Genomic DNA, 17,649 nt, shown 5'->3' on the forward strand with positions numbered 1-17,649 from the left:
AAGGAAGACCCTAGCACTGAATGATGATCTCTTAGAGAATTACAGAATTATCGAAAGACACATTTGCAAAACTGCTTGCACAAGTCTGTCACTTTTCTGTACTTCCATTCCGTGGAGTTGCTGTCTCTCTCACACTGAGACTGCTGTCGTGAAGAGACTTCCCAGGAAGGGCCTACTGATGCTAAGTAGGAATCAGAGAAGCAACGTCTCTATTAGAAAAGTATTGAAAATGGAAGTTTTTGTTGTTGTTTTTTTTATTTGAGTTAACATTAACAGTTGTTTAACCATTTAAAACAGTGGTTCTCAAACTGGGGCTGCCGCTTGTGTAGGGAAAGCCCCTGGCGGGCTGGGCCGGTTTGTTTACCTGCCGGGTCTGCAGGTTCGGCCAATCACAGCTCCCACTGGCCGTGGTTCATGGCTCCAGGCCAATGGGGGCTGCGTGAAGCCGCAGCCAGGACATCCCTCAGCCTGCGCCACTTCCCGCCGCCCCCATTGGCTGGGAGCAGTGAACCGTAGCAAGTGGGAGCTGCGATCGGCCGAACCTGCGGATCCAGCAGGTAAACAAACCGGCCCAGCCCGCCAGGGGCTTTCCCTACACAAGCGGCAGCCCCAGTTTGAGAACCACTCAATTTAAAACATGGTCTAGGTTAATTTAACAGCTGGCCTTAAAGACTTGAATGCAGTTTGCAAAAGTTAACTAAAATATATTTTTAAAACAGTTGCTCTAGATTGTCAAGGTGGCACCTTCCCTGCTTGATGGTTAAATACAATTCAACACTTTTTCTGTTAGTGCTTTCTTTTTAATAAATTGTCGTGATTAAAATGTCTTTTATATCACGCTGGAGTTTTCCTTTAACAAGACCAGTTCAGTGGAGGTTCGTCACATTGGAGAGAATCCAAATGGGCAGTTTCTTACAGCTGGGTTGCAAACGGTTTCACAAATAGGAAGCCGCATATAATTCTCATCACTGAAATCAGTTGCCCCTGCAGCCACTTTCCACTTAGGCCCTGATCCTGCAATCAGACACAGCCCCCACCAATCCAGTGCAGTTGGATCCGATGGCAGGATCGGAACCTTCAGCTGTTTAAACCACTAGGGACTTTCTAGCTACAACTCCCGACACAAGTCTTCAAACATATTTCAGTGATTTGTGTTCTAAACACACACAAGGTACAGTTGCTTAAAACAATAAACCAAGGCTTTTCTTAGAACGTGCTCATTTGTGCTGTTGAAGGTTTTGTAGTTTATTCTGTGTATCAAAATTAAAAGTGCCTTCGACATTACCCAGAAAAGAACCAATACTTTGGAGTTTTACAAATCTTTACACCACAAAAAAACAAAGGCTAAAGTTCGATTTTATCTTTGATAAAATTATTTTTTTAAACAAGAGAAACTCACCAACAAAAAAGAAAAATTAAAAAAAGCTCCTATGTACAAACACTCGGGAAACAGCCAATCTCCACTGTAGGGGATGTGGCTTATTAGAAATGCTGGCCAAACTCAATCTCCTTGTGTTCTCCCTCCCACTCCGGAGCAACTGATGGATCACATCCAGGCTCAACATGTTTTGTATTTTTTAATAAAGTTTGTAATCCAATGGACACACAAAACAAAACTGCGCTGAGAAAACAGTTCCATAAATTAATAAGTGTTAGGGTAGGCGAGAAGGAGGATAACAAGTCTTTGTACAAGTGTATAACACTTCCACATATTGTGAGACGAGGAACAAGGGAAGGTAATGTTTAAATGAAGCGCACTTACAAATGAGTGACAATACAAAGTCTGAGTATGAAAATAAGATTTTCTCTGAAAACACATTTTTGGCACAGATTAAAAAAAAATGTATGTTGTGGGGATTTGATTTTTTTTAAAGTCAGTATTATATATATTTATATATATTATATATATATATTTATATATACACACACGCCCACTCAGTTCTGCATATCCCACCAGGAAGGAAAATAGCTCTCCCTTTGTTTTATTTTTTTCAGTGTAAACTGTACATCCCAGATGAAAAGAAGATGACTGCAGCAGAGGGAAGTGGAGGAGAGGAAGGGTCACATCCAGGAAAAAAAAAAAGAGTGTGAAATGATCCTTGACCCACAGATTTCAGCAGAAGTTCCCAGATCCTGCGTTTAGTCCACAACGCATGTTAATGTGTGTCAAGACATCCATAACGTCACAGCATGTCTTCAACTGTGCAAAGGTCCAAGTCACTAATTTAGTGCAAAGGCAGTTCAGGTTCTTTTTTTTTTCTTTTCTTTTTTGATAAAAAATATAGCCATCCTTTATTTTCCCCAAAAGGAGGCACAGAAACCCAATACCAGTCCGCCTGTTGAGTGCATCAGTTGTCCATAACCTAAAGCAATATGTAAACATACAAGGTAGCAGAACCACTACCCAGCAACAGTTTGATCGAGGCCGGTTAGGGCAGGAGGCTGGTAGTCTGGCAGCATTTTCTTGTGTCATTAGATTTTCTCTCTTTTTTTTTTTTTTGCTGCAGGGCCTTGGAAAAGTCAGTGACCAACGAACAGCTCATACCGATGCAATGACAATCATAAGGTGAGGAGAGATGTTGGAGATGCTGGCTAGGAGGTCTGGAGCTAGACGGGACAGGTGGCTTTCAGAGAATTCACAGGGTGGGAATATCTGCAGAACATAGGCAGGCTGGGAAAGAATGAAAAAATAAAGACAAGAATGAAAAAACAGCTAGGAACCTCTGTATTTATTTGTTTTTCTATGAACTGATTGGACAATCACCCAGACAACTTATTTGGTGCCACAATGTGGAAATCCTACCGAACAATGCCAGATTTGGAAGGTGAACTGTGAATCACAAATAGTGTGACACAGAAAGACGATCACAAATGCCTCTTAAAAGCTTATATTATTTTTTTTAAAAGCCACGTTAAATGCAGTCCTTACTCCCCTCTCTTTGCTGGATCTTTAAAGGACCTAGGTAGCGATATGACACGTGATGTTACCTGAGCTGCAGCTCTTCATTCCTAAAACTGAGCTTCAGACATTCTAGGAATCAATATTGCCCATCAGTCTTAGGCTGTCTTCACTAGCTGCACTGCTGGAACACTTCAGTGTAGACACTCACTACTGTGATGAGAGAGGTTATCCCATCACTGTAGTTAATCCACCTCACCAAGAAGTAGTTAGATCAATGGACGCATTCTTCCATCAACCTAGTGCTGGCTACACCAAGGGTAAGGTCAGCTTAATTACATCACTCGGAGGTTTGGATGTTTCACATCCCTGAGTGACACAGCTAGGTCAACCTAACTTTTCAGCGTAAACCTGACCTCCGTTGGTGGGGGATAGGGGAAACGATGAGAGAAGCTGCAGCTTAAGGTTACAGAGCTTTATGTAAAGTGATCAAAAACTGGGACACCGGTGGCAACATTTCCTAGGGTTGCAGACTAATCACACAAAAGGGCATTTTTTGAAAGCGCACGCTCACATTGCTACGGCCAGCTTCTGACACAGTAGCAACACGCGTTTCAGAGGGGAGGATTTTTTCCCAGTAACTTAATGTCTGACTTGGGTTATCATGAAACACTAAGCAAGTGTCGTTAATACTCATTTTGAACAAAGAAACAGCTTTGATAGTGTCTCCATTTATCTGACTTTCCTCTTCCACATCGTTCATCAAACTGAATACTCATTCCAAGAGACTGTTCTTGTTAAACACAGAACAAATCTAACTCAGTGCAGCAATATGTCTGGAACAAGCGTTTTGTAGTTATACAAGACAAACTTTTTGATTTACGTAATGAAAAACATATTTCAGGTGTCCTGAAAAAAAGTTCCTGGGACATCCATGAAAAACAGGGAAGTGAGGACTTCAGATTTCTAATGTTCAAAAAGAGCAAAGATCAGTTTTGTTTTTAAAAAGACAGAAATTTATAAATCAAAGCAGCAGCAAAGGGCAAAACAAACTTTTTTCTTTTGTCTTAGCAGTTCACCATTAAAAATTAAATGATTTACTTTATTATATTTTCACCAAAGAAATAAAAGGCTAGCAGTTCACATGCTAATTCTTTTGAAGACACAAGCATGCACCTTGACACTAAACACAAAAGGATTTTTTTGGTTTATATCCCATAACTATATAATAGTATCATTTTAATTTCATTTTTAACTGCAAAATTTCACTGTTTCCATGCAAATACCTGATTAGAGCCGGGGTTGGGAACATTGATGATTCCTGCAGCTTGTTTAGCCTGCAGGTAGCTGATGAATGCAGCCTTAAGTGACTCAGTCTGATTCACTACATCTTCCTGGTCTCGTCCACAAGGCAAGGCCAGTAACAGGCAGTAATCACTCTCCACCTGGGAAGAAAAAGAGGACAATTAACAGTCAAGCGTTTTTTGGCACTGGTCCTGGAGACACTGCAATACCAGGTCAATGCATGGGGTGGACAGAGCAAGCTCCTATTCCATTCCCGTGTTTCAAAAATCAATTTAACATACAGTCCTCAAATAAAGAACATATCAAGCGTTTGCTAGGGACATGCCTGTTCCTGACACACATTCATTATCTTTAAACCTTTACTGGAAAATCCTCTCTTTGAACTTCTCAGGAATTAATTGGCTGTGGGTGTTGTGAAAGGCCACTGTAGACTTCTCAGCCAATTAAAAAAATAGGCGAAGAGACTATGGAAACTTCTCAGCTTCCAACGCACAAAACTAACAACTTCCACTTCCCATGTTGCTTAGACACTTCTGAGCTAGTAAAAGTCTGTTACATTGGCAAGAGACAGATTAGTTCAATTTTCTTTTAAGGGTCATGTCTGACAAGTCTGCTATTGACATTCTACCTTTCTGTAGAGAGCAGAGTAACACACGAGCTGTATGATCCCAAATCAACACCACTCCCTCACCTGAACTAAGTGAAGACTAGACACCCATTCATGTTTGCATTTAATCCTTTACGTCAAAGGAGACATACTTGCCCCACCAATATTTCAGAAGCCCCATCACTTACTGCAGACCCCAAAGCAATATATTACCCCGTACCATCATTCTGCGTGCCACACCCTCCAACTGCGAAGCCTCCAGTCGCATGCGCTGAGCAATTCGTAGTGGAGGTCCTCCTTCAGGTGCTGGCAGGGACCGGTGCGCCAAGACGTTGTTACCAGAGACAAAGTGGAGCTGAACTGCAGCTGTGTCATTCTTTAGAGCCAAAAGGCCCTGCCACACGATTGGGTACTTCTGAAAATAAAGGATGAGGAAATTTTAATACAAACAAATGAAGGAGTAAAATAAAGATATAATGAAACACTGACAGGAACGTGCTTCTAGTATGCAAAAGTTATCTTAATTGTGAGGGAAATCACATCTGTGCTGCTCATATGCTTCTGGCACTTTCAGCAGCAATTATGACACCAAGTATAGTGTTTTAAGAATGCAGTACATTTAATGCCTTCTCATAGTTGGTTCCCAGCAAGGACTGATTTGGGCCACATCCTGCCAAATTATCAATGCAACACTTATTTCTTCATAGTGATCAATGGCTCCATGTCTAGCTGGCAGCCGGTATCAAGCAGAGTGCCCCAAGGGTTGGTCCTGGGGCCGGTTTTGTTCAATATTTTCATTAATGATCTGGAGGATGGCGTGGATTGCACTCTCAGCAAGTTTGCAGATGACACTAAACTGGGAGGAGTGGTAGATATGCTGGAGGGTAGGGATAGGATACAGAGGGACCTAGACAAATTGGAGGATTGGGCCAAAAGAAACCTGACGAGGTTCAACAAGGACAAGTGCAGAGTCCTGCACTTAGGCCAGAAGAATCCCATGCACTGCTACAGACTAGGGACCGAATGGCTGGGCAGCAGTTCTGCAGAAAAGGACCTAGAGGTTACAGTGGATGAGAAGCTGGGCGTGAGTCGACAGTGTGCCCTTGTTGCCAAGAAGGCTAACGGCATTTTGGCTTGTATAAGTAGGGGCATTGCTAGCAGATTGAGGGACATGATCATTCCCCTCTATTCAACATTGGTGAGGCCTCATCTGGAGTACTGTGTCCAGTTTTGGGCCCCACACTACAAGAAGGATGTGGAAAAATCGGAAAGAGTCCAGCGGAGGGGAACAAAAATTATTAGGGGGCTGGAGCACATGACATATGAGGAGAGGCTGAGGGAACTGGGATTGTTTAGTCTGCAGAAGAGAAGAATGAGGGGGGATTTGAAAGCTGCTTTCAACTACCTGAAAGGGGGTTCCAAAGAAGATGGATCTAAACTGTTCTCAGTGGTACCAGATGACAGATCAAGGAATAATGGTCTCAAGTTGCAGTGGGGGAGGTTTACGTTGGATATTAGGAAAAACTTTTTCACTAGGCGGGTGGTGAAGCACTGGAATGGGTTACCTAGGGAGGTGGTGGAATCTCCTTCCTTAGAGGTTTTTAAGGTCAGGCTTGACAAAGCCCTGGCTGGGATGATTTAGTTGGAAATTGATCCTGCTTTGAGCAGGGGGTTGAACTAGATACCTCCTGAGGTCCCTTCCAACCCTGATAGTCTATGATTCTATGACAGTGGCCTCCTGTCTGTTTATCCAAGGTCCCCATTACCTTAGTATCTGAGACCCCAAAAACTTTCATACATTTATCCTCATGGATGCCCTGTGCAGCAGGACACTGCTATTATCCTCATGTTATACTTAGGAAACTGAGGCATAGAGAGACTAGGTGACTTGCCCATGGTCAGACAGGAAGTCTGTGGCTGAACAGGGACTTGAACCTGGATCTCCTGATTCCTAGGCTGGCACTCTAACCACATCACCATCCTTCCTCTACCCACCTCTCTCTCCTCCCCATGCTCCAGAATCTAATATTTTTTTAAATAAATAATCTCTAGCCTTCATGGTTTGCAAAGATAATATTCCAAATGTGAACAGTCAGACTGTAGACAGTCAAACATGAACTCAGACATATGGACTCTTCTCATTCATCTCAATGAGGTGGCAACTCTTATCACTGGAGTCTAAGAATATTCACGTAAATGCCAACATTGTTAACTATTTCACTAGTGATAAAAGCACCCAAGAAAGTAGAGCAATGGTCACATTATGAAGAGTTGCATTACCTAATGTGAGTGGCACACAACATTTTTGGTGTCACAAGTGGGAGGAGCTTGGCAGAATACTACCGCTTATTTTTCCCTTTGCCCTAGTCCTGGTTCAGACATAACGAAACAAGCAGCAGACAGCAGCTCAAGAAGAAGGAGAAAGAGAAAGAGATACTTACTGTTAGGAGCTGAACCATATCCACAGGTCTCTGAGAAACAGAGTGAGGAGATGGATCTTGTATTAGAGCAGACTGAGGTTCCGAACGGGACAACGACAGCCCTGGTGGGGCCCCAGGGCCTGAAGTTGTAGGGATAAACAAAGATTGCTTCTGAACTGCCTGAGGCTGGTGTGGTGATGGAAGCTCCTGTTTCATTGAAATAGCAACAGGGGAAGGATAGGAAGTTTGGCCCGTATCTGCCTGTGCCCTCGGAAGATGTACATGAGGGTCTATCTGTGCTGCATGCCTATTTACAGTGCTGTGGTGGGTTTGCTCAGGTCCTGCTGCCTGTGACCCCTTGGAGTCCTGGGAAATCTGAGGAGTTTTGCTGCGCACCGGCTGACTGGGATGTGAGTGTTCACCTTCTGGCAGACCCTACAAAGCAATGATGGGAGAGAAAGGGAAAACTTTGGAGAATGCACAAATCTCTCTCATTTAACAATCAGACTGTTGGGAAACAGTCAAATGATTTCTCCTGCTTAAATCTTTCTAGACATCTATAGGGTTCTCAGTATGGTCCCTATCACTGTAGTATCTGACTTCCTCACACCTGTTAATAAATTTATTCTCACCACAGTAATGGGAGTTCTCACCAGTATTTTATAGATGAAGGAGCAAAAGCACTGAGACTTTCAAACACAGATGGAATCTGAATCCAGACCCCCAATTCAGCACCTCAAGCTGCAGGACCACCCTTAACTACACCATCAACCCAACTAGGTATCGATATCTCACTCACTCCCATGCTATTTGTCTGTATAATACAGTAATTACTGGAGAGGAAAATAGCTACAAGTGAATGAACTCAAACAATGTGCCAGCTTGCCTATGTCGGGAATTGTTCCTCTCTTATATCACTACACATCTAGGAATTTATAAATACATTTCATGCACTCCCAGAATGGAGCCCTGTTGTGATAAAAAGAAAATCAATTAGGGGATTCTCCCCCTTAATTCCTTCCTAGTAGCTTCAAAAAGGTGTTTATCCCATATTTCTCAAACAAAAATAACTGATTTTTAGCATTGTAGTACTATAAAACACAACCTTAAACGGAGAGGGCAGAGTGCATGAGGAATGAGCCAAACTCATCCCAGTTGTAACTCCCACTACAGTCAGATGCAACTGCATTAGGACTATATTTATCATAATATGTTTTAAACTCAGGTAAAGGAAAACAAACAGAGGAAATCATAATTCTCACCTGAGATGGGGTCATACTCCGAGAAGGCAGACCAATTGGCGATGCTCCAGGGAACTGAGGATGACCAAGCTGGGCTGCTGTATGGTAATTTCTCATGTCTCCATACACAGATCTATAATCATGAAAGGAACTCCCTGCAGGATGCATGATCTGTACTCCATGAGGTACAACCACAGGCTGTGTCAAAGGCAGTCCAGGAAGCTGGCTGCTGGGAGGGACGCTGAGGAGCCGGGGCTCACTGTGGGGAGAGTGCGCCATTTTGACTTCAGAAGACTTGGGCGCCTCTTTTCCAGGTTGTGGAGTCTTGCTGACTGGGGGAGTTTTCACAGACCCTTCTGGTGTTCTGGATTGTCTAGTTTCAGGGTGGTGGTCGCCCACTGCTGCCAAGTGTGGGTGCATCATCATCCTCACATCTCGAGGCACATTGTACTGGTCGAGTCTTATACCCGTAGCATGCATGCGATAATCTGTCTGCATTACTAACACGTCGGACTGTACAGGGGCTGACCCTCTACACACAGTATGATGGTAATGCATCTCATCTTCTGGGGGATGCTGAGAAGATAACGGAGGCATGACTATGTCTCTAATTGGAGCTGGCTGAGGTGTGCTGGATCTCTGAGGTCTAATTTCTATCTGAGGTTGTAGAGCTGCTCTGGGAGAGTGGAGCGCTTCTGGGCGGATGCCATAGGGAATACCAGGCAAAGGAGGGGTATTCATTCTCACTTCACCTTGTGACAGATGGCCAAGGGATACAGTCTGTGTTACACTATGAGGGGGCATTATAACAGATTGCTCAGGATGCATACTGGAGATGTATTGAGGCACAGGAATTCCTGGAGCCAGCATGACAGAGGTGTTACTAGATAAAGCTGGAGATGAGGTACTACCAGGATGACAAGTCCTTGGAAATGGAGAGGGAGAATGCCCACTTGTACGTGGGGAATGTGGCTCCTGTTTTGTAATCCCCAAATGAGAAATAGCCCGATCTGTTGGGGTATTGGGTCCTGAGCTGACATGGTTTGCTTCTGAATGCATTTTACCAGACAGGGAAGGGTGATGAGGACTGACCCCAGGGCTCAAGTTTGATGGCTGAAGAGCCTTAGTCTCCACTTTCAGAGCAGTCAGATCAGGAAGTTTTTTGTTGGCGGAAGCTACACTTTGAGAGAGTACCATCTGGTTGTGAACTAGTACAGGTGGAGTGTTTACAGTTTGGGAGAGGACTTTAACAGGCCCTGACTGAGAAGCAGGAGTCTGGACAGAAAGGTGGCCTGATTCAGATTTCTCTAAGGTAGTGCGTTCTTGTTTAACGGAGGAGATCACAGGTGATGTATTGTAAGGTTGGGTTCCTAGTACCAAAGAATGGGTGGACACATTCCCATATCCTGTGGGAGTTTGAGAACCTTTAGGTGCTGGCTGCGATGGAGTAATAGGTTCTTGTTTAATTTGTGACTTGGACACAGACTGCTGAAACTCTATATCAACAGCACTTGCTGGAGGAATCTGACTGATCTTTGCACTAATTCGTTGAGGGCCTTCTGTTTTCTGTCCTGAGTAACTCAAAAGCACAACACCCTCTGAAGTGTTTACTCGCAGACCTGGGCTGGATCCAGTTTCCACGGGCCTATCTTCAATAACAGACATAGATCCTGGATGAAACCTGCTGTTATCATTTGTGCTAGGTCTCGGCTTGTATTTTGGTGAAGGGGCATTAACTAAACATGTCTGGGTTTGGGGGACTTGCTTCATCAATGTTATCCTTGGCGTTTCCTCTAGATCAATGCTATGGGATATTCTGCTTATAACGGAAGTAGCTTTGGGAGCAATAACTGTACTTATTTTTTCTTTCTCACTGAAAACTGGCGCCTCTGCTACTGGAGGATCCAAAGAATTAGTGATAGGAACGGCTGGCTTTTCCTCTGACACTGGTTTTATGGCCTCTGCTGGAGGATGAGGAGGTGCCTCCCCCAAACGAGGTGCACTAACTGGCTCAGCAACAGAAGTTGTGACATGCGTAGTAGCAAGGCTAGTTGCTGAAACATATTTGGGCTCCATAAGTATCTTCCTCAGAGTACTGGAGTTTGTATCAATATCAGATGCTTTAGTATCAGGGGGAAGAGCTGGCGGTGGGGTGGAACGAGCGCGGGTGTCATCGTGCCTTACAATCCATTCTGTCACGTTGGTGGTGCTGGAATGGAGGGGGACTGTCCCAGCTGGTGCAGGGGTGGGTAATTTTGCTGCAGTTGCAGAAGGAACTGAAGGAACAGTCATATTTGAAGCACTTGGTGGCGTAACGGGTGCATTTTCAATAGCTGACCGTAGCTTGAATCCAGTTTGGCTCACATCATCCACAGGAACGGGCTGGGAAGGTAGGTCCAGAGGAGCAGGAGCTTTAGGAGGGACGTTGCTCTCAGAAACAGCTTCATGAGAAATTCTCTCAGTGGTTGCAGCCTTGCTTGCATCAGTAATATTCAATTCAGTAGAAACCTGAACAGAGTTTTTATTTTGCTTTTCATCTTTCAAGGTTTCTTCTGGTTTTGCCTTAACTTCATTGGCATTAGGAGACTTACTTTGTACCCTTTCAGGCTCAAAAGCACTAACTTCGGCGGTATCCCCTTTCTTGCTCATGCTCCGTTTACGTCTTTGCCGGGTGGTCTTTTGGCGGCCTTTTTCCTTCCGAGAAACTTCGGTTTCCTGTAAAGTTTCAGCTTCCTGTGCAGAATTTGAAGATTCACTGAAGCTCACTTCAGCCTCCTTATTTTCTGCCTCTACTGTTGATGGGGTAGTGCCAGTTACTTGTTGCACGGAGGGTCCAACAGCAGCTTCTGTTTCCAAGATATTGTTAACTGCCTGATCAGTTTCAGGCTCCATTTCTTCCCTAGGGGATGGTAACACCACTGGTTCTGCAGGTATCTCAGATTCTGATTCAGCAGCAGGATAAGTTGGAGGAGCAGGAAAGCTTTCTGCTTCTCCAGAAATATCATTTATGATGGATCCAATAGCTGCTGCCAGTTCTGTTTCACTAGCCTGATGTGCAGGTTTGTCTCCCTCCTCCTCCTGACGAACTTCGGACACGTCAGCTGCCTGTTCTTTGTAAGCAGCAACTGATGGTGTTTCAGTGAGCTTTGCAATGTTCTCCACAGCCTGTTCAAGTTCAATCTGCTTTGCTAACTGGGCAGCTTCCGGTGATTGGTTTGATTCATGCATCATTTCTTTTTCTGTTTCCTGGAATGGATCTTCTGGCTCATTCTTTACAAAATGGGGTGACAAATTGTCCTCTTTTTGTGGGCTTTTGATTTTTGCTGGTGATATTGCCACAGGCTCTGCTTCCTCTTCACTTGGTCGCAGGGCACCTTTGACTTCATCAACATTGAGACGTATTTCCACATTTTTCAGACACAAGGATGCTTTATCTACAACAGTCTTGGCATTTCTAGATCTTCCTCGTTTGGATTTAGTAGCTTTTTCCGGGGCATTTTTTTTCTCTACAATCTCAACTGTGGGGGTTTCTGGAAGATTTTTGTCCACATCAAGTTCTTTTCTGTCACGTTTCTGTTCGCTTGCTGCTGCTTCTTTGTCTGTAGTCTTTAATTTATTGCTGTTCTCACTAATACTTTGTTCTTGACCAGCTGTTTCAGTGGCCTCTTCAGATTCTACAGCGATATCTGCCTTTGGTTCATTTTTCCCTTTTTTCCCCTGCTGACTGCTTGCAGCTAATGAATGACCATGTGTTAGTTTTTGGGATCTAGGAGATCTCCATCCCTCTGCAGGTTTAGGGGTTTCCACTGTTTCTTTAGTCTCAGTCTCTTCTGCTTCTTGCTGTACCGGTTCTGTCTTAATAGGAGAGATTTCTTCCTCAGGCTTACGGCGTGATTTTGGAGGCCTTCCTCTTCTTGGTGTGGTAGGAACAGTTGTTACAGTCTCCTGCGGTTCCTTTTCTCCTCTTTTTCTGGTAGACCTAGTTACCTCTGCCGGATCCTTCACTGGAGATGGGCCTTCATTGTCTCCTGTGGTAGCATAAACGGATCTTACATTTCTGCGTCTAGTTCGACCTACTGGCAAACTTGGCTCTACGTTTTCTGGCTCTGTTGCAGCACTAGGAGATTTAGCAGCATTTCTTGACACTTTTTCTGCTTCTGCTTTCAATTCTAAAAGCTTCTGTGCTTCACCACGAGGCGAGCTTGATCTTTTAAGTTTTTCACGGTCAATCCTTTCACTCTTCCTTGTGACAGGTTTCTCTGTGATATTTGTTGTGGCTGACTGAACAGGAGTCTTGGAACGTTTACTTTTGTATGATTTTTTATCTTTTACAACAACCGGGGGTTCAACTTCCATGTCATTGTCAGAAACAGGCGGCAGAATCTCAGCAACTACCTCTGCTTTCTGACTTGCATTAGGATCGGTGTTAGCAGCAGGTAGGGCATTTTCCTCTTTAGGTTTGCTAGATTCATCAGACTTTTGAACCAATTTGGGAAGTGGTGGAATCAAGTGTGTGTTGTCAGGTTCTGGATCTACGTTGATGTCTGTTTGTGAAAATGAAGCTCCCGGTGTAGGCGGCTTTGTATCCAAGTATGAAGGATGCTCTATAGATACTGAGTCTTCCTCAGAAGCCAGAGTTGCAGGAATGACATCTTTATTGACTTCTATTACTGGGGGCGGTTCAAGTTGCTCAGGTGGTTCTACTTTGACAGGAGCAACAAGTTCAGGAAGAGGTTTTGGTTCTTCTGTTGTAGAAGCAAGTTCAGATGGCCTTTCTTCTCTTGCAGAAGTTATATCCACTACTATTTTTTCATTTGCTACCTTCTCAGATATGACTGGTGCTGATTCTTGAGGTACAACTGTGACTGAAGAAGGCCCAACTAATGATGAAGATTTATGTTCTGGTTCTTTATTATCAGGAACAGTTTCTGGTGTCTTAGGCCGATTTTCTTTGTCTTCCTGCTTTTCCGCTTCTTTTGGTTTTTGATCTTTCTCCTTTTCTTTTTGCTGCATTCGGGTTAGCTCAATAAATCTACTGTGAAAAAGAACAACCGGTTCTTGCACCAACTCAGATGCACTGTTACTCCCATCAGAAGAAGTCTGTCTCCCATATATTCGACCAGAAATGAAGTCCAGGTCATCATCTTTTCTTTCTAAATGCTGTAGACGTTTAGAATCTTGTTCAAAGATTGAGCTATGTAAAAATCGAGAAGCAAACAATTCCTGTCTCTCTTGCTCCTCCTCTTTATGATCCTCTTTCTTATCATCTAGTTTTCCTTCTGAATCGGTCCTGATTTTTTTCTTTTTCATATACCAAGATGGAATAGGTCTTGGAGCAGAGTCAACTTTCTCTTTGTCTTTATTGTTTCTAAAACTAGCAAATCTTGAGTCCCAATCCAGAAAAGACCAGTTTTCTTCTCTAGATGAAGAGAGAGATTTAGCTCTTTCAAGCAAGGCTTTTGTGTCTGGTGTGATTGTCTTATCCAATGCAAAGGAGTAAAATTTGTTTCTTTCTAAAGAAGTTGACAGCCTTTCCTCTCTTTCTCTGTCCCTTAATAAAAAAGATAACCTGGAACTCTCTAATAATGATGAGGCTTTAGGAGAATGGGGTTTATTTTCATTGTCGTCATCAGAATCTGAAGGTACCTCCCCTGGTTCCAGGTCCCGTACAGACCGCTTTCGTATGCTGTCTCTTTTAACTATACTACTTGGGAAGCTAATATCAACTCTGCCAGGCTCTTGTTTCACTTGAGATTCCCATCGATTTGATTCATCTTCAGAACTAAGTACCGATAGCTTTATTTTGGCCATTTCTGCCATCTGCTCCCTTCTGCTAGAATCATAGGGATTAAATTTTAGGGATTCCTCCCTCACAGTCATATTGGAATATGAAAGACCCTTTTCTTCTATTTTAGGTGATTCTTTGGTTTCTTTTAATGGCATTAGCCTTGGGGAATCTAGCGTGTCATCATCCTCATGAAAAGGAAAGTGTCTGATACTAGGTGAACAGGCAGTCCTTTCAGAATCTTCACTCACCTGGCGAGAGCTTCTATAGTTCCTCTCTCTTTTAGTGCTAATTTCAAAATCAAAATGGTCAGTCTTTTTCTTTTTACTTGGTGGAGAATCATCTGTGACATCTTGTGGGGGTTTGCCCACCTCATGAACCAGGCTACGCCTTTCATATTCGTCTACTTCTTTTTTTGGACTGCCAAACTTCTCAGACTTTGCTATCTCCATTTCCATCTGCTGTTTTAATCTGCGACTTTGCTCCATTTGTTTTCTATAACTTTGTGTGTAATCAATGTCAATACCAATTTTCTCTTCTGTATCAGCTGACTGAGGTTTCTCCTGGCCAAGTTTATGGTCAGGAAACTCGTCAGGAAGACCACAGAAATTTTTCTTCATGTCCTCTCTCTCTGTTCCTTGATCATCTAACAGCTGCATTTGTTTGTGCTGTGGTTTTATTGGATTAAGTTTTTTAGAAAGGATTTCTTGAGTTTCCACTGGTTCATCAACAGGCTCTCCTAGCCGAGGCTGCAGTTCTAAACTGGGACGCAAGCCAATCCCAACGGAAACATTAGCAGGCTCCTGTGTATCTTTGGGGCTGGTAACAGTAATAAGTCTTTCCAGTTTAATTTTTTTAGATTCCCTTTTAAGCATCTCTTTCCTCAAGGGCTTTCTTTCCAATTCTCCTTCCCGTAACACTGTAACTTCTCTAGATGAAGTTGTCACATCAAGTTGCTTTTTCAAGACCATGCGTGCAGCATCTTCCTCATCTTGGCTGCTTCTTTTAACTTCCAGTTTTTGCCTGTCAGGTTTCAAGTTTGCATCAGCAAAACGTCTTTTACGAGCCTCTAACTTGTCAAGATCTACTGCGTTTGCCCCTTCTGTAGTCTGCTCTGTCTTCAAGTGTTTCTTGGACTTCAATTTTCCCTCTTTATCAACTACTTCTACATGACTGGCAAGTACCTTCTCTTTTGGCACCTTAGTTCTAACAGGTTCCAGTTTAGGCTGGTCAGATTTTGTTTGCTCAATTTGAGATGTCTGGACTTTTTGTTCAAGAAGTGGAGATTTAATAGTGTCATTATCAAGCTTTGCTCTCAGTTTCTCCAAAGCAGGCTGATCAATAACTTTCCCTTCCTTTTCTTTTACTCGAGTCAGCACCACACATGGCATTAGTTCCAGGCGGTTTTTGGCTGTCCCTTCTTTGTCAGCTCTCTCTTTACTCTGTTTACTATTGCCCTTTAATTTTTCAGGGCTGGGTTCTCTCTCATTTTCTTGGTCTGTTTCAGAAGACTGAGAGCTTGGTGAATGAATTTTTGCTTTTCGTTTCTGCTTATCAGTTTTATCCTTTTCTAGTTTTTCTGGCTTCTCTTTCCTCACCAAACGTTTGTCTTTGTCTATTCTCTCTTGGTCAAAAGCACGTTCTTTATCATTTTTCTCATTTTTTGCGTAACGCTCTACACGCGTCTTGTCAAGTTTGTCATATCTTGGAGGAGAAAGTGAGCTGCAGCTCCCACTCCGATCTGAAGACCTGCTGTAGATCCTCCTTTCAGAATCACTCTGAAGCCTTTCTGATTGCGAGGGAGACGCTCCAGGGCTCTGCGGCCGTCTGGAGTGAGCTGGACTTTGACTGCGTTCAATTGGCCTCCTTTCATGATCTCTGTCCCGATCCGATTCAAACCGCTCTCTTTCCCTCTCTCTCTCTCGTTGTCTATAACTGTATTCTCTTATATCTTGTTCATAAGGATCTCCTCTGTAATCCCTGTATTCACGTGGATCGTCATAATATCGTGGGTCATAGTAGTCTCCTTGATAAGGATCCCATTCTGCATAAAATTCTCTGCTTCGTGCAGGATATTCTCTCCTAGGATCTTCAGGATACGTCCCTGGAGTTCTAACAGTCTCATAGTAAGTACGGTCAGGCGCATATTCATAAGATCCTCTTCTTTCATCTCTGCCAAAAACAAGAACAATACAGTGGTTAGTTTTCCCTGTTAACCAAAATGTTGAATTATGAAACTTTTCTACATGAAAAATTATTTTATGATAGTTTCTTTATTTAGTTATATATCATGGCAGATAATCATAGCTGTACCGATCGATTTAACAACAATGAATAAGTGCATAGTGGATGAATCAATGTGTTAGTCTCAGTTATTTTCTTCATCAGGTAGCTTGGGTGATCATCTCTGAATCAATCCTATTATCGTGGGGTTTTTTTTGTTTTTGTATTTTAGCGCCAAATTAGTATTTACATCCTTATTCAGGGAACAAATATAAACCAATTTGATGAAAGTGTACCCTACATAACAAAAGCTTCACTGTATATATAAAGACCCCCCCCCCACTTTCAAAAGCTGCTACTATGAGAGAGCAGTAATTAGATCTGAAAACATACATCAGATCAAATATCAAGGTTTCCATCTCTCAACTAGTAACTTGTAACCAGTAAGAGGGAACTATGTCAACATTTCAAAAATCCAAAAATCCGTAAGACAAGTTTCACGGCAGATAGAGGGGTTTTTTTTTTGGTATCTTTGTTACATTAGAAGTGCATGGAGTACTCTGATTCCCCAACCATTTAAAAGTATGTTTTACACCCTCTCTAGAGCTAAAAGTGGAATGTTTCTACCTTGTAAGAAGTATACAAAAAGAAAAACGACCCCTTCCCCCCCTAAAAGGGGCACACACCTTCATTCTGCACAAGATTACAGAATATTATGAATTGCAACTGTCAGGAGACAGCTAATGAGGACAGGTGGAGTCATGCTAATGAGCTCGAGTTGACCACTGGAAGTTCAGGCCAAATTCATATAGCACCAAAACCTGTCTCTTTAAAATAAAAAAGTTAATCTGAAAAAAATGGCTACCCTTTGCACTGCAGACTGTCACCCAGTGGGTCTGTCCACCTGGCAAAATGCTTTATAAATGATAAATTGCTGAGCCATATGATAAACTGCATTTATCATATGCCTCAGATTGCCTCACTTGTACTTTGCCCCAACCCGTCTCCTTTGGGACGATGTTTAACTACTACAATAGCTCAGGCAGCTTTGAGCACCTGTCATTTTAAAAAAGTCAACCTGACACAAAGATGTTCCCAAAGAACTTACACTTGTACAAGACCCAGAATGTGTAATACACAAAAATTCTGAATCATTAACAGGTTTAGGG

General features: G+C 42.9%; 1 protein-coding gene and 1 pseudogene across 1 annotated transcript in view; both read right to left on the minus strand.

Moving 5' to 3' along the window:
• Positions 1–1,564: 1,564 nt before the first annotated feature.
• Positions 1,565–17,649, minus strand: part of SPEN (spen family transcriptional repressor) — a 94,258-nt gene continuing 78,173 nt past the window's right edge. The window contains exons 11-15 of the mRNA XM_044996175.1: positions 8,494–16,429; positions 7,253–7,666; positions 5,032–5,226; positions 4,186–4,344; positions 1,565–2,671 (exon numbers count right to left, since the gene is read on the minus strand). Of these exons, the coding sequence (XP_044852110.1) occupies positions 2,540–2,671; positions 4,186–4,344; positions 5,032–5,226; positions 7,253–7,666; positions 8,494–16,429 (8,836 nt within the window). The 3' untranslated portion in view covers positions 1,565–2,539. The remainder of the gene's footprint in view (positions 2,672–4,185; positions 4,345–5,031; positions 5,227–7,252; positions 7,667–8,493; positions 16,430–17,649) is intronic.
• Positions 4,380–4,507, minus strand: LOC123354545 (annotated as a pseudogene).

This window comes from Mauremys mutica, chromosome 21 (assembly GCF_020497125.1).
Source record: "Mauremys mutica isolate MM-2020 ecotype Southern chromosome 21, ASM2049712v1, whole genome shotgun sequence".
NCBI classification, from domain to species: domain Eukaryota; kingdom Metazoa; phylum Chordata; order Testudines; family Geoemydidae; genus Mauremys; species Mauremys mutica.